Source organism: Protopterus annectens, chromosome 3.part0 (genome assembly GCF_019279795.1).
Source record: "Protopterus annectens isolate FY-2018-M chromosome 3.part0, PAN1.0, whole genome shotgun sequence".
In the NCBI taxonomy this organism is placed as follows: domain Eukaryota; kingdom Metazoa; phylum Chordata; order Ceratodontiformes; family Protopteridae; genus Protopterus; species Protopterus annectens.
The window spans coordinates 829,810,324-829,836,634 of NC_056731.1; the positions used below are offsets into that span (position 1 = coordinate 829,810,324).

A 26,311-nucleotide genomic window follows, 5' to 3' on the forward strand; every position below is an offset into this window, starting at 1 on the left:
GACAGGTAGGGACCAAAAAACATCAGGCGGTTCCACATTAAACAGAGGTAGCTCAGTTTTGCGATTTTTGATCATCCCTTATGCTGGTATATGGACCAGTAAAAAAAAAAAATTATGGCTGTTTTGCTGGGATTTTAACCAGCAGTGCAGGACTCAGGATTGGGCTGCTGATCCCGGGACAGTCCCAGTCAAATAGGGACTTCCGGAAACCCTGGTCCCAGCACATCTCATAAGTTTAATGGGTTGCCAGATACATTTTCAATCAATGTGAGTTTCAAGGGAAGAAATGTTTACTGTTGATTACTCTGTCAGTCAGTCTGAGGAAGTTTTGTTTAGAAAAAGGTTGTCACTGTTTTTGCTGTAAAATTTAAAATAACATGTTTTAAATCTCTGTCATTGCAAAAATAAAAATAAATAAATAATATGCTCATAGACAGGTTTGAACAGTGTTTTATGGTAACTGAGGACAGCCAGCCAAATAATAGGATACTTGTATGAGGGAGGTAGTCCCTTTACCTCTCTAGAGCCCTGTTTGAACATGATCAGCTCTGGCTGCCACTCTTCTCTTGTAATCTGTAATCTTTTCCTTTTGTAGAGAATATCATCTACAGCCAAGGTTTACACTGCCAGGTAGCTAGCCTTGCCGTGGAATTTCTTCCACACTACACACTTGCACGCACATTCACAACTATGTCCAATTTAGTGTGACCAAGCCACTTACTGCATGTCTTTGGAATGTGGCATGAAGCTGGAACATGCAGAGGAAACCTCATGAACACATTGAGAACATGCAGACTCTGCAGAGAAGGCACCCCAGCCGAGAATTGAACTGGGGAACCTCTTGCTGTGAGGTAACAACATTATCTGCTGTGCCTGTGTGTCATCCAGTGCTGGACATATGGTTCCTTTTATTAACAAGGATATTCCTTGTAGAGGGTTGATGCCAATTTCTTGCAGATTCTGCTGAAGAGTGTGCATCACTCTTGTATAGGATACGTGCTTGTAAAAACAATTTTATATTTTATAGTGAGTACTTACATAATTTTTCTGTTTGCCTTGAAGATCCCTTAGATCTTTTACAAGCACTGAGAAGCTGTTCTACACTTTGAGTATCTCTTCATCTTGCCTAAGTCCATATTTTCTTTATTACGTAAAATACAGTCCTGAAATTGTCTGTAGCTAGAGGATATTCATCTCAGTCTACAGCTGGTATCCACAGAATTTGGCAACATAATCTCAGTTTCCACTGGTTGGTAGATTGAGGAATCTTCTCACCAATAATTGCTCAGTTTGCTAAAATCCAGACTTGTTAAGTACTTGGAGAACCATAGCACTTCTGTCACTTGTAAATAACTTCAGCTACACAGTTCTCTTTTAAAGAGCTGTTTTCTGTCAACACTACCTATATTCCCTGTAATGAAATTCCTGCCTATAGCCAGTGGTGGACTGTCTTGAGCTGTTTGTTATTCCTGAAGTGGTTGAAGGACTTTGCAGCATCCTTAGTAAACATAATTGTTTACTGAAGAATGTTGAGAATCAAGCATGCGGGTAACATACTTTATTTAGACCTGGGAAGATGCAAAGGAATCACTTGGGCTAAAAAAAAAAAAACAGGAAATGATTGGCATATATGGGTTTAAAGCATGAAAGGCAGAAGGAAAATAAAAAAAAAAGACGTGGGCACACAAAAAGTAGAATATATAATGGAAACCAGAGCAAAGGAAACTGCAGAGTGCTAACAAGAGCTATGGTGACATAAGGAAGTTTAAGATAGAAAAAGGATTAAAAAGTGGATGGAAAAAGATACGTAGAAAATATACAGAGAATAGGAATGGGAAGGAGATCTGTGAAGCCCCAGTGTAAGCCAAAAGGTCTAGGGAATTTAGAATATTTGGACGGAAATGTCTCCACAAATACTTTTCCACATTTGAAGTACTAAACAGAATGACCCCAGAAGCAAGCCACCTGTGCTGAAGATACAGTACAGGACAAAAGGGACATGGTAACATGGCTTTTGGGAATGTGAAGGGATAAACAAAGTTAAGAAAGAACTACAAGAGTATATCAGTAAGATACTAGGGGAAAAAAATAACATTTACCAAGTAGATGATGCTGTAGAGCTGGATGGAATAGAGACAACCAACCCAACTAAAAGATCGATATTGCTGTCATCGATAGTGGCTAAAAAGGGTATTATATCAAATGGAAAAAAGACAATAAAGTAATGAAGCTTATGGGCCAGATAAAGGAAGTGAAACTGTAAAAAGAGCACAATGATAAAAAGTGGTAATAGGACTAGGAATAAAAAGGAACTTTAGTACTGGATTAAGTGAGTGTCAAAATAAGGTAGTGCTGTTGAAATATTAATCCCTTAGTTTAGAGACATGCACATTAAACTCTTAAAAGCAGAATAGCTGATTTATATTTGTAAATAATTAGTGGACTTAAGAGAGGGAGGAAAGGGAAACATTTGAAATAATGTGTGAAAACCAGTCCCCTATTTTTTTGGCACTAAAAAGTATCTTGAGTAGGTTCTGGATTCTCTCTGGTGTTGGGGGACCTCTGTGGGAGGTTGGTATAATGGTTAAGGTGTTTACCTTACAAACATAGGGTGCAGGGTTTGATTCTCACATGGGGTAACTGGCTAGGCTGAAAATGGCCCACAAGGGCAGTTAGCCTAGTACTAATCTTATGAACTAATGAATCTATAAGAAACACGCACAGTACTTAAGGAGCCATATGAAGAAAAAGCATGACATTGATAAACAGTAAAACAGCATTTTGATACAAAATTTGTAACCCTAGGTAGTGCACTATCTATGTGGATTACACAAACTTTACAGTGTCAGAAATGTTAACACCATTTTCTATAAAAAAAACACACTTCATTTACAGTATCACATGAACAAAACAGTACTAGGAGCGTCCATTCCATGGCAGAGAGGGATAAAATCATGAATATAATCCAGACAGACAATTTTTGATTAGAAGCCCAGGAGCTAGTGAGGGGGTTGGGAGTAAGTGACAAGATGATGTCTCACTTGTTAATTGATGTACTTGTTTAGGGTGCACTTTCTGTAAGTGAAATTTAGTTAGAGACTAGAGACCTCATGGACACTCTTCCTTCAAGAGAGTCAGGGCCTTCTAGGGATTTATATCATTCAGTAAGAGTGAGTGATACTCCTTGCTAAGGCCCATTGTATGCCAACCCCCCAAGTTGCTATTGAGCATGTGCAGTGGAAATGACTACAGCTTAAAGTAAAAAAAGAATCCTCTTCTAGCAGTCTGATACACTACTACTGTTAGTTGAACCTCCCCCCTAAGAGAACTGAATGGAGTATGGATCTCACCTTCAAAGAGTCTGAATGGGCCATTTTGGTGGATGGGATGTAGGAATAACTTTAAGACCAGTGGGGTTAGGGCAGGTCAAAAGATTACTAGGAGAATTACAGATCTGACAAGGCAGCCTGCACTTTAAGCACGTTGATACAAAGCATCATTTATAAGTGAGCTAGACTTTTTGTAAACAAGTAAGTTGCAGAATTGCTTCATTTTCAAAAGTCTTTAGATAGACTGTCCCATACTGACACTTACTAGATGTGTTACAGGTAAAGCTCCAGTGTAGTTACATAGTCCAGAAAATTGTTTGACATTAGGTAAGTACTTAATTAACATGCCATATGAATGCTAATTAAAGGCTTGATGACCTGAGTGACAGACTGTAACTCACCTGGTGAATAATGAAGTGATTGGATGAAAAATTAAAATGGAAGCCAGAACTGGGTAGAGTCAATCCTAAAGGAATCGAAAATGGGGTGCTATAGTGATCATACTTGCAGTGCTTTGTGTTTTAATATAGCAAATTGATAGCACATTACTACTATGTTGTCTGTGTGTATGAGGTTGTATGGCAGAGCAGACAAAAGGAAAGCTGTTGATGAGGGGAAAAAAAGATACATTTAGGTGTTGTAGTGTCAGGCAATCATTAATGGTGGTTTGGAATGGTTGGGGAGGAAATTAGGGCTCCTGTTCACTTTCTTGGCTGCATCTTCACCCCAGAACTGACAATGTTATGCTTTTGCTTTCTTTATGTTGTGTAGTAATTCTGTCCTTTTGAACGTGAAGGCAGATACAGAGAACAAGCTGAGTGGTGTGTGCAACAAGGGTTTTTTTTTCATGCAGACAACATGCAGTGAACAAACTAGTGTTGTATTAAAGTATTGAAGCAGTTTATATGTGAAGCCGTACAGCCATGAAAATGTTTGCCTTCTGTACGAAATCACCAGACATTTGGCATTTTAACTTGTTTAACAAACCGGATCCGGTTTTCTTTAAAGCTGACCCTTAAAATTGTCAATAATACATTTTTCTGTTCTTCTTTCTGCTGGTAAAGGTTTTGCTGCAGCAGCAAAGCAGATCGTTGTAAATGAAGTTTGACTGTACTTGCAGTCCAGCTGAACCGTAAGTTGATTTAGAAATGAAAACAATAGATGTAATGTGGTCCTATCTCTCCTACATTCATTACTGACGGGCTCGGAGCCGAGAATCGGCGCCGACTCGGCCGATAGTTACTAGCAAGAAGTCTCTAATTGGCTGGGCTAACCCGGTATCCCAAGATGCACCACATCCAAACCCCAGATCTCATTTGCCACTCATTGAGTTAGGACGTGGTCTCGAGCTTGGCTGTGGCTAAGTACCCTATTTAAACTATTTTCATAGTTTTCTTCTGTTTAACTGTCAGACCAAAAGCTATTTTCATAGCTACGTTGTGTATATTTTGTGTGTGAGTGCTATATATTGTGGTTCAGACTAGTGATAGTTTTGTGGTATCCTTGTGTTTGGCGGGCTAGGCCCATTTTAATTAGAGGGCCTTGCCCTCTCCTGTCTCTGTTACCTTTGTTCGTGTGTTGGGGAGTTTAAGTTAGAGTCCCTTTCTCCCTGCCTGCCCTTCTCTTGTGTTTGTGTGTTGGCTGTGTTTACTATGTCGAGTAAGGACCAGAAGGAGCATAAACCTTCTGGTTTCAAGAAGTGCGCCAAATGCTCTTACAAGATGTCTTTGACGGGTGGCCATGCCATCTGCGTGTATTGTTTGGGCACCATACATTTTCAAGAATCATGTAGCGTGTGTCACTCTTTGAGTTCCAGAGTCTTGCAAGAGAGAAAAAACAAATTGATTCTCAAGGGCCTTGTAAAACCTGCCTTTGAAGAAACTTTGGAATCTTCTTCCCCTAGTGGAAAATCTAAGCCTAAATCAAAAAAGAGGTCTCCGGCTCCATCTAGTTCTTCGGAGCCATCGGAGAAGAGATTGAAGACAGTTTCACCTTCCTCGGCTCCATTGGTGTCGGCGCCGCAGGAGGTTTCTGTGGTACTGGAGCCAACATCGGTTCCGATTCTCCTGGAGCCGATTCGGAGCCATTCTCCTAGTCTTATGCTGGATCCTTTGGAAAAGATTTCTCAAACCCCTTCTGTGTCCTCCAAGTCTTCCAGGTTGTCTGATTCGGATGTGGATAGGGTGGTACAAAGGCTCCTACAGTCACCAATGTTGACTAAATTTTTTTCGGCTCCGACCCTGTCTGCTCCGGAGCCTGCCCTCTTGTCGGTTCCGATTATTCCTCCTCCGAGCACCTCTGTGTCGTCGGAGCCAGAGTGCAGTGCCTCGAGTGAGGTCCTTGGGTCGGCCCCGATACCCCCGTTGGGCCTTTCGGTTCCGACCTCGGCTCCAACCTTCTCGGTTCCATCTTCTGGTTTCGGTACTCGGGTTTCCTCGTTCGGACCCGAGGGGGATACATCGGGACTCCAAACCTCGGCTCCGAGTCTCCCTCTTGGTGCATCGGCTAGGGGAACCCCAACGCCGATTATGGTTGCGGAGACGGGTCGGTCCTCGGATTCTGGTGGGCCCGCCTTCGAGGCCATGAGGAGCGCACTGGCCGGGTCCTCAGTGACATCACTCGAGTCAGCCACTCCTTCCCAGGACACCCCGGCTAGAGCCTCTGATGCCCCTCTATCAGTGGGCAGCGGGGCTCCAAGGCCTGAGGATACCCTCATGCGTGGTCCCCAGCTTTCTGAGGGCCCTTCAGAGTCCTTGCCTGAGGAGCCTCCCAGAAAGAAATTGAAGCACATAGACTCCCTGGACGAGTCAGTCACCTCAGATACTGACCTCGATGACGCAGAGGGGGTCCCCTAAATCGTCCTCCAATGATGTCTCATTCTCTGACATCCTGGAGATTTTGAGGCAGAGAGACGATTGGCCTTTCAAAACCCCTCTGTGGAGGAGTCGGTCTTCCTCAAGGCCTTCGGAGCCCGACCTTCCGCCTCCTGGGTGTCTCCGCCCTTCGACGAATTGTTGGACTTTATTTGTCGAAGGGTGTGGGAACACCCTGACTCCGTGGAACCGGTACCCAGCCACCCAAACAAGTTTCTGTCTGCACCCCCAAGAAAAGAGTTCTTAACTAAAGGAGTTCCTGTAGATGCCATGGTGGTGGCGTCTGCCACTCAGCAAGAAGTTGCAGAGGCTTCTGCTTCCGTTCATCCTCCTAACAAGGAGTCCAGGAGTATGGATCGGTATGGGAAGCGTACCCTGTCTTCAGCGACCTTTACCCTGCGGTCGTTGAACTACCTTTGTCACTTTACTCGGCTACAAAGGGATCTCTTCAAAGAATTGGGAGATACCCTATCGGGTAACTTGCCTGAGGCGGTGAATCAGACTGTCAATGCCCAGTTGTCTACCCTTTCCTCTATTGTCAACTCGTCCATGAGGCTCATATCCTATGCGGCCGAGGGGGCGGGTAGGGCAGCTAGCTCAGGCGTAGCCCTGAGGAGGCAAGCCTGGATGCGCCTGTGTCACTTCGCGGAGGCCTTCAAGTCTTCCTTCACGGACGCTCCCTTCGATGGGTCCTCACTCTTTGGACCCAAAGTGAAAGACACTCTCACCAGATGTGAGCAGGAGGGTAAGACTTTGTCTGCCGTAGGGGCCCGTTTTTCACTTCCCTCTAGGCCTTATCCCAAGGCACAGAGGGGAGGAAAAATGTGGTTCAGGAAGTCTCAAAAGTCTTTACCTGCCAATCATGGTGACCCCCCCCTTCCAGGGGCAGAGGAGGGGGAATTACTCTCTGGAAGGCGTCGCCCTAGGGGTGGGGGGGCCCCCGCAACTCAGGAGACTGCGAATCCTTTTGCGGATCCTCCTACCAATGTCCCTGAGGGACTGCCCGACTGTGCTACTCCGGAGCCGGTCGGGGGCCATTTTTTGAGGCACCTTCAAGCCAGGGAAAGCATCACTCAGGATCAATGGGTGCTCCGAATAATTACCGGAGGTTACACCATTCCCTTTATCAAGTTCCCTCCCTCATCCAAGAAAATCCCAGACGTTCCACCCAGTCAAAGGGATCAAGCAGCGCTAGAGGTCTCAAAGCTACTGGAAAAAGGAGTCATCCAACCAGTCCCCTCAGACCAGATCAGATCAGGAACTTACTCAAGATTATTTTTGGTGCCGAAAAGAACAGGGGACCTGAGACCCATCCTGGATCTCAGCTGTTTAAACCGCTTCATCCTGAAGTCCAATTTCCGAATGGTCACTCTTCAGTCCATTTTTCCCTTATTGGAAAAAGGAGTATGGATGTGCTCCATCGACCTCAAGGATGCCTACTACCACATCAAGATAAACAAGGCATCCAGGAGTCACCTACGCTTCCGACTGGGAATGAGTCATTTCCAGTTTCATGCCCTGCCCTTTGGTCTCACCACAGCCCCCAGGGTGTTTACCAAATGTTTAGCAGTGGTGACAGGTCACCTGAGACGACAGGGATTCCAGGTGTTTCCATATCTGGAAGACTGGCTTCTCACCGCTCCCACCAGGCATCTACTCGTTCAAGCAACGAAGGCTACCATCATATTGGGCCAATACCTAGGGATTACCTTCAACTGGGAAAAATCTGTCTTGCAGCCATCACAGCGTGTTGCATTTATCGGCACAGAGCTAGACTCCGTCCAAATGAGGGATTTTCTTCCACCAGAAAGGATAAAAGTGCTACAGGCTCAAGTTTTGGCCTTACTACCCCTCAAGAAAGTCCAAGCCAGACTTGTTCTTCAACTACTAGGATCAATGGCAGCTACCATCATGCTAGTACCGCTAGCCAGGCTACATATGCGGATCCTCCAGTGGCTTCTGTCGGTCCAGTGGTCCTTTCAGGAATTCTCTCCGTCTCATCCGATTCTTATCATGGAACAATGCCGACAGGACCTACGTTGGTGGCTTCATTCACCCAATCTGGACAAAGGGAGCCCCCTGACCCCCCTGTCTCCTACCGCCACAGTGACCACGGATGCTTCCCAGATAGGGTGGGGGGGGGCATTATCTGGGCAGAATGGTCCAAGGCACGTGGCAGGACCACGAGGTACACTTGCACATTAATGTCCTAGAGATGAGGGCAGTGCTACTAGCTTTGCAAGTACTTCAGAGCTCTCTTCCCAAGGGAAAGATTGCTATTCTTTCCGACAGCATGTCAGTCGTGTGGTACCTGAACAAGCAGGGAGGAACCAAGCCCTATCCCCTCTGCAGAGAGGCCATGAGAGTGTGGAACTGGGCGGTGTCTTCCCAACGTTTTCTAGTATCAACGCACATTCCGGAGAAGTCCAATGTGACAGCAGACAGGCTAAGCAGAGCTATTCTGATGCCTCACGAGTGGTCCCTGAACGACCAAGTTGCAACTCAGATCTTCTCCAAGTGGGGTCAACCTTGCTGCGATCTGTTTGCCAGTCCCCTCAATGCCAAGTGCAGCAGGTACTTCACTCTGATCCCCCTCAGGGGGAGTCACCCAGGGATGCTCTAGTCCACGAATGGCCCCCCGGTCTGCTTTATGCCTTTCCTCCATTTCCTCTATTGTCAAGAGTGATTCAGAAGGCAACTTCTTTGGGAAGCAAGATGATTCTAATCGCACCACACTGGCCCCGTCAAGTTTGGTTTCCTTTTCTTCGGAAGTACACAGTGGATGGCCTTGGACTCTGGACCCAGCTCCAGACCTATTGACTCATCTGTTGGGGCAGTTCCATCCATCACTACGAACCCTCAGGTTGACAGCTTGGCTTCTCCACTTCCATCCTTAGTCAGACTACACTCTTTTTCGCCTGAGATGGTACATATCCTGTCTTCCTCCCACAAGTCATCCACTAGAAAGATGTACTTTAGCAAATGGAGAAGATTTGCTATTTGGGCTCAAGCACATAATCTAGACCCCTTCACAGCCCCCTTGTCTGCGGTCTTAGACTTTTTGGCTATGCTCTTCAGACAGGGTTCCGCTCCCTCTACCATTAAGGTACAGCTGGCGGCCATTTCTAATTTCCACGTTTCATATGAGCCTTCCCTTATGGGCCATAAACTTTGTAAAGCCTTCCTGAAAGGAGCCTGGTTACTGCGTCCCCCAGTAGCACAACCAGTCTTGCCATGGGATTTAAACTTGGTGCTTCGAACCATAACTTCTGCTCCCATTGAGCCGGCTGCCACTTGTAAATTAAAATATTTGTCGTGGAAGACAGCTTTTCTGGTTGCCATTACTTCGGCCAGGAGGGTATTGGAACTTCAAGCACTTTCCATTAAAAGCCCCTATTTGATCTTCCATAAGGATAGGGTTTCCTTGAGACTCAACCCTTCCTTCCTTCCTTCCTAAGGTGTCTTCCACCTTTTGTCTTCATCAATCCGTTGAGTTGCCAGTTTTCTTTCCAAAATTTTCAAACAAAGCTGAATTCAAATTTCACCAGCTGGATGTACATAGACAGCTAATGTTTTATTTGCATAGGACGAAACTCCACAGGAAATCGGATCAATTGTTTGTGTCCTTTTCAGAGAACAAGAAGGGTAGCCCTGTGACTAAGAGTACTATTGCTAGGTGGATTACGGACTGTATTTCTTTTATTTACGAATCAGCAGGCAGAGTTTTACCTTTTCCGGTTAAGGCTTATTCTACTAGGGCTATGGCTGCCTCAGTAGCTTATCATGCTAGGCTCTCTTTGGATGACATCTGTGCTGCGGCCACCTGGACCTCTCCACACACCTTTATTTCTCATTACAAGGTGGACGTGGCGTCTAGAGGCCGGGCTTCCTTTGGTTCCACGGTGCTCAGGAGTATTTTTCCGTGAGCCTCCCAGGATATAGGTGCTAGGGACGCTGTCCCGTCAGTAATGAATGTAGGCGAGATAAGACCACATTACATCAATTAATTATGTACTTACCATAACGATAGATGTATGTGGTCCATCTCGCCTACATTCTTACGTACCCACCCACCTTCCCCCTTCCTGGTGGACTTGGAGGAAATTACGTTCTTAGACCCTTCTTGAGGATGTTATTTTTTCTCTCTTCTTGCTTGTGTTAGTTTCTGTGAGGTTGTGTATGTAACACTGTTATATGGTTGGCAAACAAGATCTGGGGTTTGGGTGTGGTGCATCTTGGGATACCGGGTTAGCCCAGCCAATTAGAGACTTCGTGCTAGTAACTATCGGCCGAGTCGGAGCCGATTCTCGGCTCCGAGCCCGTCAGTAATGAATGTAGGCAAGATGGACCACATACATCTATCGTTATGGTAAGTACATAACTAATTGTTTTACTCACTGAAAATGCAAAATGCCTTTGAATAACACTGTATGATTATGGCATTGTAGAGAAAGTACTTTTAATTGGGATTTGTTTTGCTCTTACAGGTACTGCTAGCACAGTGTGCTGTATACTTAGCTCGAGCTCCCAAATCCATAGAAGTCTATGCTGCCTATAACAATGCAAAAGCTTGTGTGAGGAGCCACAAGGGACCACTTCCTTCAGTGCCACTGCATTTAAGAAATGCACCTACCAAATTAATGAAGAACCTGGGCTATGGTAGAGATTATAAGTATAATCCCAAGTTCAAAGAACCAGTGGAACAGGATTACCTACCTGAAGAGCTGAAAGGAATTAACTTCTTCAGATAATGAAGACAATAATTGCATAAAGAAAGTATGAAGACTATCTGCCAAAGAAAATCAGCCTGTAACCACATTTTTTTTTCTTTTCAGCAGTATAGGTGTGAGTTCAGGCTACAGTATGTTTTGTCCCAAAATCCTTTTTAACTAAATCAAAATAATAAAATTAGGGGATGGTGTTACTGGACACTCAAACCCTAATACTGAGTTACACTTAGCACAGTGAAAAAAGTGTGATGGACTCCAAATGATCAACATTTTATAAGCAGTTACTATGTCTCAGATATTAAGACACTAAAAATACTAAAAAAAAAATATTTACATGTAGTTCATTTGTCCTAAGTTTACAGATTAAATGAAGTCAATCAAAATTCTGAGAAGAAAAACAACTTAAAGGTTGGGTCACATTGGTTGCATGTAAGTGAATGAGCCATGCCTATTGCATTTCAAGGCTGTGTGTGTGGGCTGTGTCCTGTGTATGATTCTGAATCCCAGTATCTACCTTCAGGTACTGATTACCAGTTTCATGACATGGTTTCAGAACCTGACCTTTGCAGAGTAGACATGGCCTATGGTGTCATAGTTTTTTTGTCTTTTTGTAAATGTGATTACCTGTGAGCCCCAGTGAAAAAAAGTGTGTCTGTGTGTATGTATGTATGTATATATATATATATATATATATATATATATATATATATATACACACACACACACACACACACACACACACACACACACACACACACACGCACACACGCATTTTAGTGTGTGTGAGTGTGCCTGACCAGAATCACTTGCGATTGTCAAGTTTCTGATAGTATGACAGTTTGGAAAGACCTGGCTAACTCTAGTAGTATGACTAACAGTCATGATGTTGGGGAGTGCTGATGGATATCTTGGAGTAGAGAGAGATTATTCAGTTGTACAGTAAAGCCACACACTTATACTAGTGGCACTCCAGTTTACAGTTATTTTATAACTTGGCAGGTCAGGTTAAAAGCAAAATATGCTAGTGTAGCCTACGATGGGTAATGTACACATTACTGTTGTGCCTCTACAACTGGCTACCACTAATAGTAGGGGGATATTTGCTGGCATTCTCTAAAGGGAAAAAAACCCTTGTGTAATGGCAATGCTGTCTTTATTCAGCATTTGGTAAGGTACTTGTATATAGTCTGCTTAGTTGAAAAGGGCCTGCAAAAGTGCAAGTTTATTTACTGGTCAGTAAATGAAATTAAAATTACAAGGTCAGTTGATGCTAAAATAGAACTAGACTGCCTGATTTTGAAAATGAGCCTTTCAGTTTGCTACTGTCCTGTAAATTATTTTTAGACTTGTAATAATAATGACCTCTGAAAGAGATGGGAGTTTAATCTGGGCATAAATCTTGCTTTCTCCAGCTCCTTCATGTCTTCTGTCTGTGCACATTTAGAAGTCAATAATTTGACCAGGAGGCTATAATTATCCCCCACCCCAGCCTGGCATGCATAACGTGAAACTGCCAGATTGCAGTCCTCACACACATTTCATGAAAGATTTTGTATTAGATGCCTCAGAAGTCTCTCTCTCAAGTGTTGCTTGATCAGCTGTGGCCTGCGCAGGCATTGCCTTGTAGAAGCACGCTGTCTGAATGGAGTGTCACAAGTGCCACTGTTTCAGTTCAGCCATGATAAGAAGAAGCCATGAGAAGTTAAACATCCGTGTCCACTTCTGCAGATTGGTATTGTAGGAGGGTGACTAAATTGGGGATCAGCAGTTCCTTGTGTGATCCTGGACAACATTTTGGAAGGAAGGGAAAATATAGAGGTTCAGTAGGCCAAACATCAGTCAGAGATTTAGTCTTCCAGTTGAGGTTTCTCTGGGTTGGTCTGTGTTCCTTCATGCTGCATGTGTCATCGTTTGTCATGCAGCTGCTCCTCTTCTCCCTGTTTTTGTTGGTTACTTCACTATTATGAGAGGAAAGTGCCCACTTATGGCATGTGAAGGGTGGCCAAGCATCAGACAGGTCTGTCCCTCCTACCTCAACTGGTTTGTCTTCCTGAAAGCAGACTTTGCATAGTACACCATAGCAGTGTTGACTTCCAGCAAGTATTGCATGTGGATATCCAGTTCTCTAAGTTTATCATAGTCTAGTGGACTGTGACAAAGGACATGTGGCTTTCCAGAGTGCTCTGTAATGGCCAAATATTGTTACTTTAGATTCTTCCTCCAGCAAAAGCTCCCTTAAAAGATCAGAAACAGACTTACAGTCTACTCCCTAATGAAGTGGTGTAGAGCCTCTTACCTTTAAGAAAGGGAGAAGGGGGTTCTTTTCCTGTCACTTCCTCATTTTGAATTGGATGAGAAGTTTCTCTTCAGTTCTGGATGACTGTTATTTCATTTGCCACATTTTGATGGCATCCTCTGTGCTGTAATTCTCACGGGCATCATGACTTGCTTCCACAGAGATACTTTCTGGCACACAATGCATATGAATTCATCAGAGGAGATTCCATTGGTTTGCTGTTGATGTTCTCCACTTTCAATACAAAGTGGCACCGTTGCTCCTGTCCTCTCCTCTGAGCCTACAGCATTTACCAAAATTATAGCCATGGTAGTAGAACATTTGAAAAATAAGGGAATCCTAATGTTCCCTCATCAGGGACACTAGCTCCTGGTGGTCCCTGACAAAGGACTCACAGGTAGTGGTCCTTACTTGAATTCTTCCATTTTTACAAGTCCTAGGGATTACCATAAAGTGGAGGAAGCTTATTGTTGTCCCAATACAGAGGATTATCTTCATTGAGGTGGCATTGGATACTCTTAAGTATCATTTGCTTTTGCACACAGAGAGAATCAAGGAAAACATTCCTTCAGTGGGGCCAGGCATAGGGGGAGGATGCCCCCCCTTGTAGAAGGAAGTAACAGTCCACAAAAATGACAAAAAGTGATAGGCCAAAGAAGAGCATAAAGACAACAGAGTAGACTATTGAAGATAAGAAAGAAAATATGCATTGTTACTATTATGCAAAAAGCCCAGAATTTCTAGATACAAAATATACAAAAAGATTGAGAGAAATTAGAGGAAAGAAAAATACTTCCACAAGAAAAACTGTCAAAAGCTTCAAATAAAATTTTGTGTTCGTTACTACAACAGATTTGTTAAAAACAGCATATAGACCAAGAAACTTTGATCTGCTTGGAAAAATGAGCATCTGAGGATATAAACAACAAAACCTAGAGATTTTTGAAAAGTATAAAAAAATATGTACATGGGAAAGAAAGAATTTGATATGGTGCAATATTTTTGCAAAGTGAAAGCCAAATTAATCAATATAAAGAAGGCAGCCCCAAAGATATTTGAAGAGAAATACAGGCAAAGACATCCAGATATGGAATTTTTCATGATAAAAATAATATCACAAAGAGGGAATGTAGAAAAGAAGATTAGTAAAGTCGAAGTTAAAAAAGTGTAAGGAAAATAAGGAAGGCCTGTCTATGTGAGCTCTTCCACAAATGCAACACCCAGTAAATCAGCCTTTTTTGGCAGTCAGGAGACTGCAGTGCTTCCCCAGTTCTCTGTTCAGCAGAGTAAGAGAGGTAGTTGCAGTGGATACAGTCTCCCTTTAGTGGTTGGGAACATAGCCTGTACACTTTTCTTTGTGACTCCTTGCTATCTAGCAAAGTTCAGAGAATGTCATTACTAATCCTTGACACTCCATAGTGGCCAAGAAGGATGTGTTTATTTTAGGCTGTCATGTCTGTGTCAGTGCAAAAACCTTTCTTAATACAATTTGAGGAATGTCCTGTGTATGGTTAATGTGACAACCAGCTTCATCTTCTGGCATGACTGCTTCCATTAGATTCCCTTGTCCTATCATTGTTTCTCACAGAGATCTTGGAGGTGACTGAAGTTGCTGGAAAGCCTCCCAATAATCAGGCTGTGCTTAAATGGAAGAGGTTTACCATCTGAACTGAGAGAGGCATCCTGTATGAGCTCAGTCACTAAGCTTGCAAATTCTTTTTATCATGCCTTAGATCTTTGAATTGGGTGCTAGTTATTCCATGGTGTAGATGCATATTCCTGTCTGTTTAATGATTCACAACCTTATGGACAGCAAAAATGTAACCCAAGTCTGGTTTGTCAGGCATTTCCTTAAACAATGTTTGCAGCTTTGCCTACCTCTTATGAATGAACTCCTTTTCCTCCTTCGGGCCTGAACTTCATGACTGTTTTCCTTTCAAACTGTCTAGCTTATCAAATTTGAAATTCATCTAGTAGAAGATGCTGTTCTTATTGGCCATTACGTCTGCCTTTGGAATCGTGTAGCTGGAAGCCCCGAGTATAGGTAACTGTTTATACAAGGAATGAGTATCCTTAAGGTCTATAACCCACTTTTCTTCCTGAAAGTAATCTCATAACTGTCTTGAGTCAGTCTGTTGATACTTCCATTTTCTTTCCATGATGATGAATCCATTGAAGAAAGATCCAGCTGTACCCTTGCTACTCAACAGTCATTTCAGGTTTTATCTGAAAAGGGGCAAAATGTCAGGAAGACAAAGAAGATGTCTGCTTGTTTTGCCCTTAGTGAAGATCATCTGTCATGGCTAAGCCTACCCTAAATGGATTGCTGACTGCATCATTTTTTAGACCTCTGGCTGATCACTTAGGCAGTGCTTTGAAAGACCACTTTGCTAAGTGTATGGCTGCTTGTTTCATGCACATGTCTGTTGTGGACATCTGAGCATTACCTGCTTGCTTATTGGGCTACATACTTATAAGGCATTACTGCTTGGACTGTGATTCAAGAAGTTGTCACCTTTCTCATCTTGATGTGTTAAAACTCTATTTTGAGTGGCATTTTTTTCATCTGATCATAGTAAACTTGTAAGAGCCTGGTCAGTCAAGACAAGTGAACTGAATGGGCATCTACCATGTGTTATATATAACTTACGCCTGAGGTTTTGCAGCCTTGTAAATAGTTATTATTTAGGCAGTGCAGGAGCACAGCAGGCTTTGCCATAAGCATGAAGGACTTTTTTAGCAGCATGTTTGGTCTATCAGGCTCTGCTAAATGGGCGTAAGCAAGTTTGTATGGATTTACATAAACCAAATCCTTTTTTGAGCCATACAGTTTAGACTTTTCTGCAGCTCCTGTCTCTGTAAAAGGTTTTGTGGTACTGCTTGGAATTCTTCCTAAGCATTCCCCACTATAGAGGACCTTTGAAGTTAGATATAGCAGATAAATGAGTACTTATATCAGGAGTCAGTTTTGATCAGTTGATTTGATTTGCCCTCTGCAGTGGCCACCTATTGTCTAGATGACCATTATACATACCTCTGCAGATGGACTTTCCTATAAGTCAAGTGAGTATATTCTTTTTTCTCATCAGTGCACTTATTCACTTTCATGGTGGTTGAACTTGGGAGCACTGGGGCTGGGAGTGCCATTAATGCCTAGATTTGGCTTTAGAAAATTTCTAAGAAAATAGGTTTTCAGCGTACATAATTTGATATTTCAAAGTAAGGCAACCCCTGTATTAGTTTATGACTGATACTATTGCAAGTTTTGTGTTCGTTTTGAAAAACTGAAATGATTGTTTCCTAAGAAATATCTGAGCTATCAAAACAGATGATGTAGAAAGTCTATCTATACGAAACGAGAGTGTAGCTCCTGACATAGGGAAAATTTGGGGAACCCACTGATAAAATGGTTAATGCTCTGTTAAGTGGTCATATTCACCTCATCAAAACTTTTTTTTGGTAAATTTTGTTTTTGTTTGATCGTTCTGTTTCATTATCATTAAAGATGCACCTGGGAATCTCCATCATAGCCGCGGTGGTGCAGCAGTAGCATTGTTGCCTCACAGCAAGAGGTTCTTCCGTTCGATTCTCGGCTGGAGTGCCTTCTGTGTGGAGTCTGCATGTCCTCCCTGCGGTCGAGTGGCGTTCGAAAGACATGCGTGAATGGGCATGCCTTCATTGAAGGTTGGACGTTGGGCTGGCAACACGGCACCATAAAAAAATCTACTGCTAATCATCAGCGGACCGGAGTTCCGCTGGGGCGACCCCTAACCGGGAAAAGCCAAAAAGACAAACAAACATTTTCTGTATTATTTTTAGCTTTAGTCTGTTAACACTTTGTACTGCAGTGATAAGTGCTAGAAAGGTGATGCTTCAGTACTGTTTGATGTTATATGAATCACAAATTGTGCTATGATAGTTTATGCAGTTTACACAAGGATGAAGTAAATCACCAGAGCTGACAGGCAGCTATCAGCAGGTTTTCACACCTGTTAGGCACCTTTAAAATGTAATAAGCTTTCTCTGTGTATTAGACTTGGTTAAGTTGGTGCTTAATACATCAATGTTGTACGCTTTAAAGAAACACCATAATAATTGTACCATTTTCAAAATCTGCATCTGCACATCAGTCTCTGTCTTCCAGTAGCATATAAAAGCAGTTGTCTTGTTAACAGTTATCTGTCCTTCTTTACAGGACTTCAAAGTCATCCCAGTGATTAGCACCATTGACTTTAGGTGCAGTTTATGTTATGTGCTCATTCATAACTTTTCTTGCAGGCTGTCTTTATTTTTGCAGAAGTTGTGCTTGCTGAGATGTTCAGTGAAAGTGGTCTACAGGGTGTCTTTCTTTGACTCCTGGAATGAGTCCAGTCTCCACCCCATAAATAGGAAGGTTGGCTAGGTGAATTTTCTGCGCACATGGAAAGAGTTGTTTAGTAAACTGCTCCCCTTCCTGTAAAAATATGCTGACGGGGAAAAAAGTACCTGTTGTACTGTTCTAGCACGATTTGCACTTTTCTTGACTAGGAATGTACTGTGAGAGTCTATGAATAGCTGCAGTAACTGCCAGTGTCAACTAAGTGGCAAAGGTCTGCTATCTGATATGCCCAGTTGTAATGTGTATATCATGGTACACCTATCATAAGAAATTATATCTGAATATGTATTTTATGTGGTGTAATTAGTTAATACAATTTGTTTTATAATATCAAACTGTTTAATTAAATGTAATATTAGTACATGGCTTTTCAGTGTGGTTATTTCAGAACAAGTGCAGTTTGGTGAAGAAAATAATATGTGTTTTTCATATGATAGTCTGACTAAGGGAATAGTTAAGCTCTTTGATGACAACTTCTTCCCTTGAGTCATATCATGAAACTGTAAGCTGCTGGTGTTGATACCACTTAGGAATTTCTGCTTGCTAGTGCCAGACAAATCAGCATGCCTTGCCATTATGTAGCCTGCGTATCCTAATATGCACAAGTTATTTTTTCTTGTCATCAGTTGTTCATCTTCCATTGCTCATGGCTATCTTCAGACTCATTGTGTGTTGCCTAATGTAGCTGTTTCTTGACGTGTATTATTGACAGTTTGATTCCTTTTCCTAATGCTGAGAAATGAAACCGTTATCTTATTTCGAAAGAGGATATTGACATTCCATCCAAAGAACTTGGATAATAGAGTACAGAAGGAAAAACTCAGCGTAGTTTCTCTGCAAGCTTAGTCACATTGGTACAATACACAGTATGCTTTTACCTGTACATATTGTGTTTTGTTTTGTTTTTCTAATTTTAACTTCTCTGGGGTCCATTCAGTCAGCCTAGCCATGGAGTGCATCCCACACACAGGCTGCGTAGTGGAGCTGTCTGTGACATTAATCAGTCCTTAAAACTGCTATAAATTAAAAGATATACTGCCATTGGAAGCAATGTGTTGTTTCCAGAATTAGAATATGGCCTTACAGTGGTTTGTCTGTTTTACAGGCAACACAACTATTGTAAATAACAGAGAAGAAAATTATTCACTCTGTTTACCTAGCAGCTATGCAAGTTTCACTGTACGCTAGTAAACAAATTTCACTGGCTGCCTTTAAACATCTACTGCTTTACACACTGCTCTGCAAAATTCTAAACAGGAGATTCTGACCCATTACAAAAAGTTAGTAACTGGGGACACTTCCAACAAGTGAAAAAGCAACTCTGACACTGCTCCCTGTACTGGCGAGACCTTCCTTCAGACGATTGGCGAAGAAGCTTTACCCAAAATAGCACCTGCCTCATGAAATCAAATTCAGGGAAGACGGACATAACAGCCTTGATAATTAATATAACACAGCATCTCTCTGATGAAAATGCATGCAAATATTTTTACACAGCATGTCTGATGAGAAGACATAAAAGTGTTGACAGTGCTTAACTAGCACTAAAGTGAACTCTGATAATATATTACTGACCTACTTGCTAATACTACTTCCTTACTGCATGTATGTTGACCTTTATACCACATTTTTTGCTTTTCCAAAGCACCAATGGATATTTCTGTGTGTCATCAAATTTGTAATGGTACTCTGGCACTTCTAAGTGTTCCATCACAATTTGGATATACATAGCAGCATTTTGTAACTTAACTGCTGCGATGTATTTTCTATCCTACCTTACTAAAATTTTGTCAGCAGTTTCTTAAAACGCTTTGTAACGTTTTATGAAGAATCCAGCCACATAATTTTACTGTTGCCCTTACAGCCGTCAGTTGAGGGATAGCCTGTATTGTGTTAAGACGTTAATAGACAAGGACCCACACAAACTGTGGTGCATTCATTAAATGTTATGGACGCACCCACACATATTTCTTATGTTGACATCACTAGATAAAGTTCAATGCACTTTTCGGTGATGTCACGCAGGGAGTGGTAAAATTTCATGAAGGTTTTAATTTTAAGAATCGCACCATAAAACAGGCATGATCAAGAAGAAAATGCAGAATGGCACCAAAGCCACTACATGCCTTAGTACATTAAGGTATGCGAAAAAGTGTGATGGCATACGTCAAGGTTTGTAAATTATGGTTAGGTATATATCTGCTTTTCAGAACAGAATGCTTGACAATCTACATTAATATGGAAGTAAAACTTTGTCGTTACATTCACAGTATTTAGAGTGTTACAGTATAAAAACATGCTCTGTTGTAACTGTCTTGTGTTGAATTGTGTGTATGTCTTTTGCATTTTATGAGCTCAGGTCATGGCCAGAAAAAGTCAAATGACCAAGCCCACCCATTCAGTTTACCAAATAGCAATAAATCACTGAAGTGGAACAACCTGCACATTTATGTCAGTGCACACACACACATACACACACACACTGCTGCAGTCACTGTAGGCAGTCCCCTAAGTGGACACCCATTGTTGAAAAGAGGGCAGCAAAAATGGCTCCTTAGTTGTTTTCACCTTTACTAACCTTTGACATTTGGGTTTGTTCTTGAAACTGGAACACTGAGTATGTGGACAGATTTGTCTGCAATTTAAAACAGCACTTCAGTTCTAGTTTGCCAAGTTACTGGAATTTATGTATTTTTCTCATGACTAAGAGGGTTTTTTCAAATCTTTTAAAGATAATCTGCTTAGGTAGACTGACTACACTAATATTATCCTGTGTGAGTGTATCATGGAGATTTCTTCAAAGTTTGAATTTTTAAAGAATCCTTTACACTCAGTGGGATTTACATGGTTAGTAGAACAAAATGGCACATGTTGCAGGTTCTAGCTGAAAAAGAACTGTATGGGTGGTAGTTCTGAGAGGGTTAAGGTTGTGAATTGCTATTCAGCTTCATCTTATAATCCAAGGTTTTGATTCTTTCTGTCTCAGCATGGACAACAGATGCGATTAATTAATTGATCACTTAAGTGTTTCTGGGTTGCTTGTGGAAAACTGGCAATTGTGTCTAGTGACTTGAATAAATGATATGAATAAAGTATGTGCCTATGAAGGGTCTTTGGATCACAGTGCTTACCCAGTTAAAAAAATGTAATAATAAAATAAAGCACTCACCTTCTCAGACGTATCATTTCTACTGGTTTCTTGTCATTAATTCCTAAGTATGATTCCAAGAATTGTCCAAAAGCGCAAAATGTGTTATCAGAAATCTATTCTGAGTAACCATCTTCCCAAGTAATTTAAGAACTCATGGTGAGAAGTGCACTATTCCATAACACCTTAACTGCATAAGCATGCACCTCATACAAACCCACCCAAGTGGGTTTTATTTTTGCTACTCGCACATTTCAGATATTATACAGCAACACAAGCATATTAATTCACCCTATTGCCACCATATAAACAACCACGAAATGCACCACCAGTGTCTTTATTGTTTTTTTTTGTTTTTTTTTTTTGAGGGGGAGAGGACAGTGTCATCATCTCTTGCAAATGCTAGTTTCAAGTGCTAGGTGTTGAATCCAACCATTAAAAGGCAAAGAAAAAAAGATGATTTTGGCCAACTTTACTTCTTAAAACATGACAGTTGTCCAGACTTCTTCATACAGGAACCAGTGAGAGAATACTCCTTACAGTTTCAGGTGTAAGTAGAAGCATCATCATAAGGGCAAACTCATAAGAGTAGGCCAAGGCTTGCATGTCCTACATGGCAAGTTCAGCAAATGCAAAGCTTGCCCACAATTAGTGAACTATGAGCAGTTGTGTGCCTCAGTTTACACCTTTGGAAGTTCATCCAGACCATGGATAATCAGCGGCAGCTTAAGATCCACCAGCCTGCTCCTGATGAGTGGTTCATAGATTCATCCATTCATGGATTCAATGCTCAAGACTGAGGACTCTCTTTCTAGGATGCCTTCTGTGTCAAGTTAGTGTGGCAAACCCTGGTTGAGGAAGGTTCATTGGGTCTTCGTTTGACAGGGTTTGTGTCTCTGGAGCTAGACATCAAGCAAATTTTTGATCTTTGGTGGGAGTTTATGCCTTAAGTACAGGACTGCACTTTTAGGAAATTAAATCCAAAGTATTAGCTAGGCAACTACAAGCCTCTCCCAAGTTTGAGCCTTCTGAAGCTAGCTAATGATCGAGTGCTGGCTTCTGGTCTTCCAACATGTAGCAATGCTCAGTCATATGCCTACCTTTGTATGATGCGGCAAGTGAGCATAATCCTGTGGGTAGAGAGGAGACACTGTAATCACTCACAGTTTGTCTCCATCAGTAGGTCAGAAAATCTTGAGGTCATTGTTTCTGAAACAGAAAAGGATATTAAGTCCACTCATACCTCATCTTGTTCACTGCCAGATGCTTCCCCCCTTTAAGGGAACCCTCAATCTTAGGAATTAAACTTTGGACTGGCCATAGACCCCCTATTCCTTGCTGCAGAAATGGTGGAATTTCTTTGGAGGGTGCCTGTGGTACTCTTGGCATCCTTCCTGTGGAGCTGGTCCTTAATTATATGGTCAGTACAGCCTGTGAGTACTTCAACTCTCCCCTTTTGGCCCCCAAGAAGGCAGATGCCCTTTACAAACCTTCACCTGAGTGGGCAAAGCAGCTAAGCATCAAGTTTCTGAGACTTGTGCAGTCTCTTGGGTTTGGTATAGGTGTCAGAGTCCACAGCATTTTGCCACTTCACAAGTGGTTCATAGGTGTCGTTCTCCTATGTTGGACAGTAGAAGAGTCTTTATGGGTTCTGTTCAAGCAGCTTTTTCGATACAAACACATCACTATATAGGTTTACTGACTTTAACTTAGCTCGACCATAAATATAATCATGAAACTTAGATCATGCAAGTACTTTTGCCAAAAGCTCCTTCTCAGTCTCAGCATACTGCATCTCAGTGTTCTAGATGCATAGGCTACAGGTCTGCCCTCTTGAAGCATAACTGTGCCAAAACTAAATTTTTAAGCATCTCAGGAAAGAGTAACTGGTTTGTTTACAGCATAGTATCTTAATGTAGGTGGGGTGGCAATTTTTTGCTTGAGGTTCTCAAATGCCTTCTGGTGTTGTTCCAACCAAGACCATACAATATTTTTGCACGTTAGCTCTCTTAAAGGTGCCGTCAACTCACTGAAGTCTGGTATAAACTTGCCTAAGTAGCTGATAATGCCTAGAAAACATTGTAGAGCTTGTACATTATCTGGTGCTGACATCTCAAGAATAGCTGTTTGCTTGGTTGGGTCAGGACTCAAGCCTGTATTCATGAACAAATGCCCTACGTAGGTCACGTCTGTAAGTCTGAATTTGCACTTCAGATGACTTGAGCTTCAAGTTTACTTCACGTGCTCTTTTCTTGAGTTTTTTGTCATGCCCTGCTTCACAATTGCCTACAAAGAATAAATCGTCTACTATTATGGCACACGGGTAACCCGAAAAAATTTGCTCCATTGCACGCTGAAAGACTTCGCTTACAGAATTTATTCCAAATGGCATCCTTAGGAATCTGTATCTGCCAAGTGGAGTACCAAAAGTAGTTAAAAATGAAGATTTGCAATCAAGCATCACTTGCCAAAATGAACTCTTTGCATACAGTGGCATTCGATACTAAGGCTATGACCGCTTTGACTGTGCGCATTGCATGATACGGTCTCTTTAATGCTTTGTTCAGACCTCTTGGTCAATACATATTCTGATTTCATCAAAGCCTTTTTTGTGAGCTGCTACCATAGACGATACCCATTCAGTTGTTTCTGTGACTGGACAAATCACACCTTGCTGCACCATTTTATCCAACTGAGTTTTAACTTTATCCTCCATAGCTATCAGAACTCTTCTTGCTGGTCTGATTACAGGAGTGACCTCTGGGTCTAACTTCTTGGTGCAGACAACTTGAAATTTGCCTAACTTGTCATTGAAAACATCAGCAATCTGTGAGAAAATGGCTTCAGAAAAATTTGAACTCTGAAATGCACTTACATGATGGACTTCTTTAGCAAAAGAAAGCAGATTCATTCTTAAACTATCTTTGAGACCCAATAAAGATTGCACTGGTCTTCAGACTGCATAGGACAAGTTGTAACAGTTCTCTGCCAAATAACATGAAAGGGTCATTGAACCTTCGGTTTGAATTTCTTCACCTCCATAAGCAACAAGTCTCCCACTACTGGCTACATTGAGTTGCTTGTTAGCTCTCACTTTAGCAAATGTGACTTCTGATATAACATTACACTTTGAATCAGTGTCTGCTTTAAGCTCTGTGGAATTTCCATTAATCCAGACAGTGCAAAGCACCTTGCTTCTTGCTAATAAATTCACTGCATCAACTCTTTCATCAAGCACTGATACACTAGATAAAAAGCTGTCTGCCTTGGCACTACTTGGTCAACTTGCTTCTTTGTGTGACCTTTCTTTACAACTGTGTGAGGCTTACTTGATTTACAAAACTTTTGAAAGTGGTTCCATTTTTTACACTTGTAGCATTGTCGACCATATTCTAAGCACTTTTCTCTTCTAGACTCATGATTTGCACCACAATTGCGACAGTTAATAATAAAGCTGGACTTGAGATTTGTTGATTCATGCTTGTACTGCATTGAGTTGGAGCATGCTCTTTTCTTAGAACTTGCTGGAAAGCTGTGCTCGTCTTCCCTGGAAATTTCGTAGCTGCCACATGCTAGGGCATAGTTTTGTCTGCCACTTGTTGCATGCTATCTATGTTTGCTCTGGAGCCAACTGAACACATGGTCTTGTCACTCACAAGCATACTCTTGTGTTTTTCTGCCACCTCATGGATTCGACAGAGCTCAGTTGCTTTATTCAACGTTAAATCACTGTCACAAAGTAAAATCTTTCTCACAGCAGCACTAATACAACATACAATCCTTTATCAGCTCATCTTTTAAGTCACCAAACCAACAAATTATATAAGCTGCAAATGTTTCTCCTGGTTTCGGATCTCCCGTGGGAAACAAATGCATCTCTAATGTAATATTTGTCTGAGGGTTACATATTTTTCTAAACTTGCGCTTCAAACACTCAGGGCCTTCCCTTGATTCAGCCTCTATAACAATATGATGATTTTTTACCTTCTCCTTCATATATTGCAGGAACATGCACAAATGAACGCTCTCTTTCTATGGCTTCTGTCCCAGGTAGGTTTAGCAAAATGAATGTACTGGTGCATGCATTTCTATCTGCTTGTATAAAAATATCGTACTCTTGCTCAAATATTCTCCAGTTCTCTGCAATATTCTGATCAAAAACAAGTGGTAGCAGTTTTCAAAATCCATCTGCCATATTAACACCTACCAGTGAGGGATTTTGCCAATAAGCACAAAAATACACTCTTGCACATATGGCGGAAACTTATGTCAGTCTTTGTATCTAAATTTATTTCCTTTTGGGCTTTTTGAAAGAATGCTAATGAACGAACACGTAGTACCTTTAACAGTTGGGCTTTGCGAAATAAACTTCTTGGGCATTTTACCACACTTTTAATGTCACTTGGAAGGCTAACTGCTAAAGTCATTTATCATCATTTTAAAAAACATCTCAAACAACTTTATGATGCGAGTGAAATAAACTCTTGGGCACTGTAATATTCGGGTATGTATTATAACCATGAAAAGTCAGTTCAGCGAATGGCTTTCACAACGAAAATGCCATTCGTCAAACTCAATTTTGTGGGGGGCTGCACCCCTCCCACTCCCTGCTAATTATATATACCAACTCTGAGATTGCACTACAGTGAGGAAAGGGCAAATTTTCCCATCTTCACTGTACCACGATCTCAGAATAAGTTTGTTGAACGGCATTTTCGATGTAAAATGCCACTCGCTGAACTGAGCTTTTGTGCTTATAATATAGACCCATAATATTCTTGTAATATTGTTTTGCAATAAATCACTTCTTATCAGTGTATGAAATATATCAAATAACTGCACAGTGCGAATAAACTGGACTTATCTTGCCCAAAAGTCAGTTACATTTTGAAGTAGTTGCACTTTGCGAATAACTGTATACAACACACTGAAATGTCCCCAAAATGGCTTTATCTTGCTAGGCAACTCTTTACAGTGCGAGACACACCCTATAATGCCAGCAGTTTGCGAATAGACACCCCCAGCCAAGTAACTTTTCAAAATGGCTGTACTTTGACTGTATTTCACAAAATAGTTGGATTTCACACACAAGAAACTCTTCAAAACACATGCACAGTAATAAGCACACACTGTAAGCACTATTACACACTTTGAGATACTTCAAATAACTTTAGTTATGCCCTTGGTACAATACAAAATTATCGTTATGCCACAGCATAGCACTTGCCAAAAACACATGCAGTCACCTTGCTTTATTTTTGCTTAATGTGCCCTTTTTCGTTTTGCCTTATTAATTTGTTTTGCTCGTTTAAGCCCTTTTTATGCCCACCGTACTTTTCTTTTGCTCGTTTTATTGTAAACATGCCCAGTTTTGCTTTGAACACACTTGCTTTACTTTAAACATTCTCATTTTTCTCTTTAAACATGCTCGTTTTGCTTTACTGTTAATCTTTTTATCAAATACCTTTGTTTTAAACATTCTTTTTTAGCCAACAAACTTGTCTTGCCTTTTGCTTGCTCAGTAATGTGGTTTGCACCCTTGCAATGCCCAGTTTTC

The 26,311-nt window shown here is 41.6% G+C and overlaps 1 protein-coding gene across 1 annotated transcript in view; it reads left to right on the forward strand.

Moving 5' to 3' along the window:
* The window catches only part of WRNIP1 (WRN helicase interacting protein 1), an 856,108-nt gene extending 844,863 nt beyond the window's left edge, over nucleotides 1–11,245 (forward strand). The window contains exon 7 of the mRNA XM_044065165.1: nucleotides 10,690–11,245. Coding sequence (XP_043921100.1) covers nucleotides 10,690–10,953 — 264 coding nt within the window. The 3' untranslated portion in view covers nucleotides 10,954–11,245. The remainder of the gene's footprint in view (nucleotides 1–10,689) is intronic.
* The last annotated feature ends 15,066 nt before the right edge of the window (nucleotides 11,246–26,311 follow it).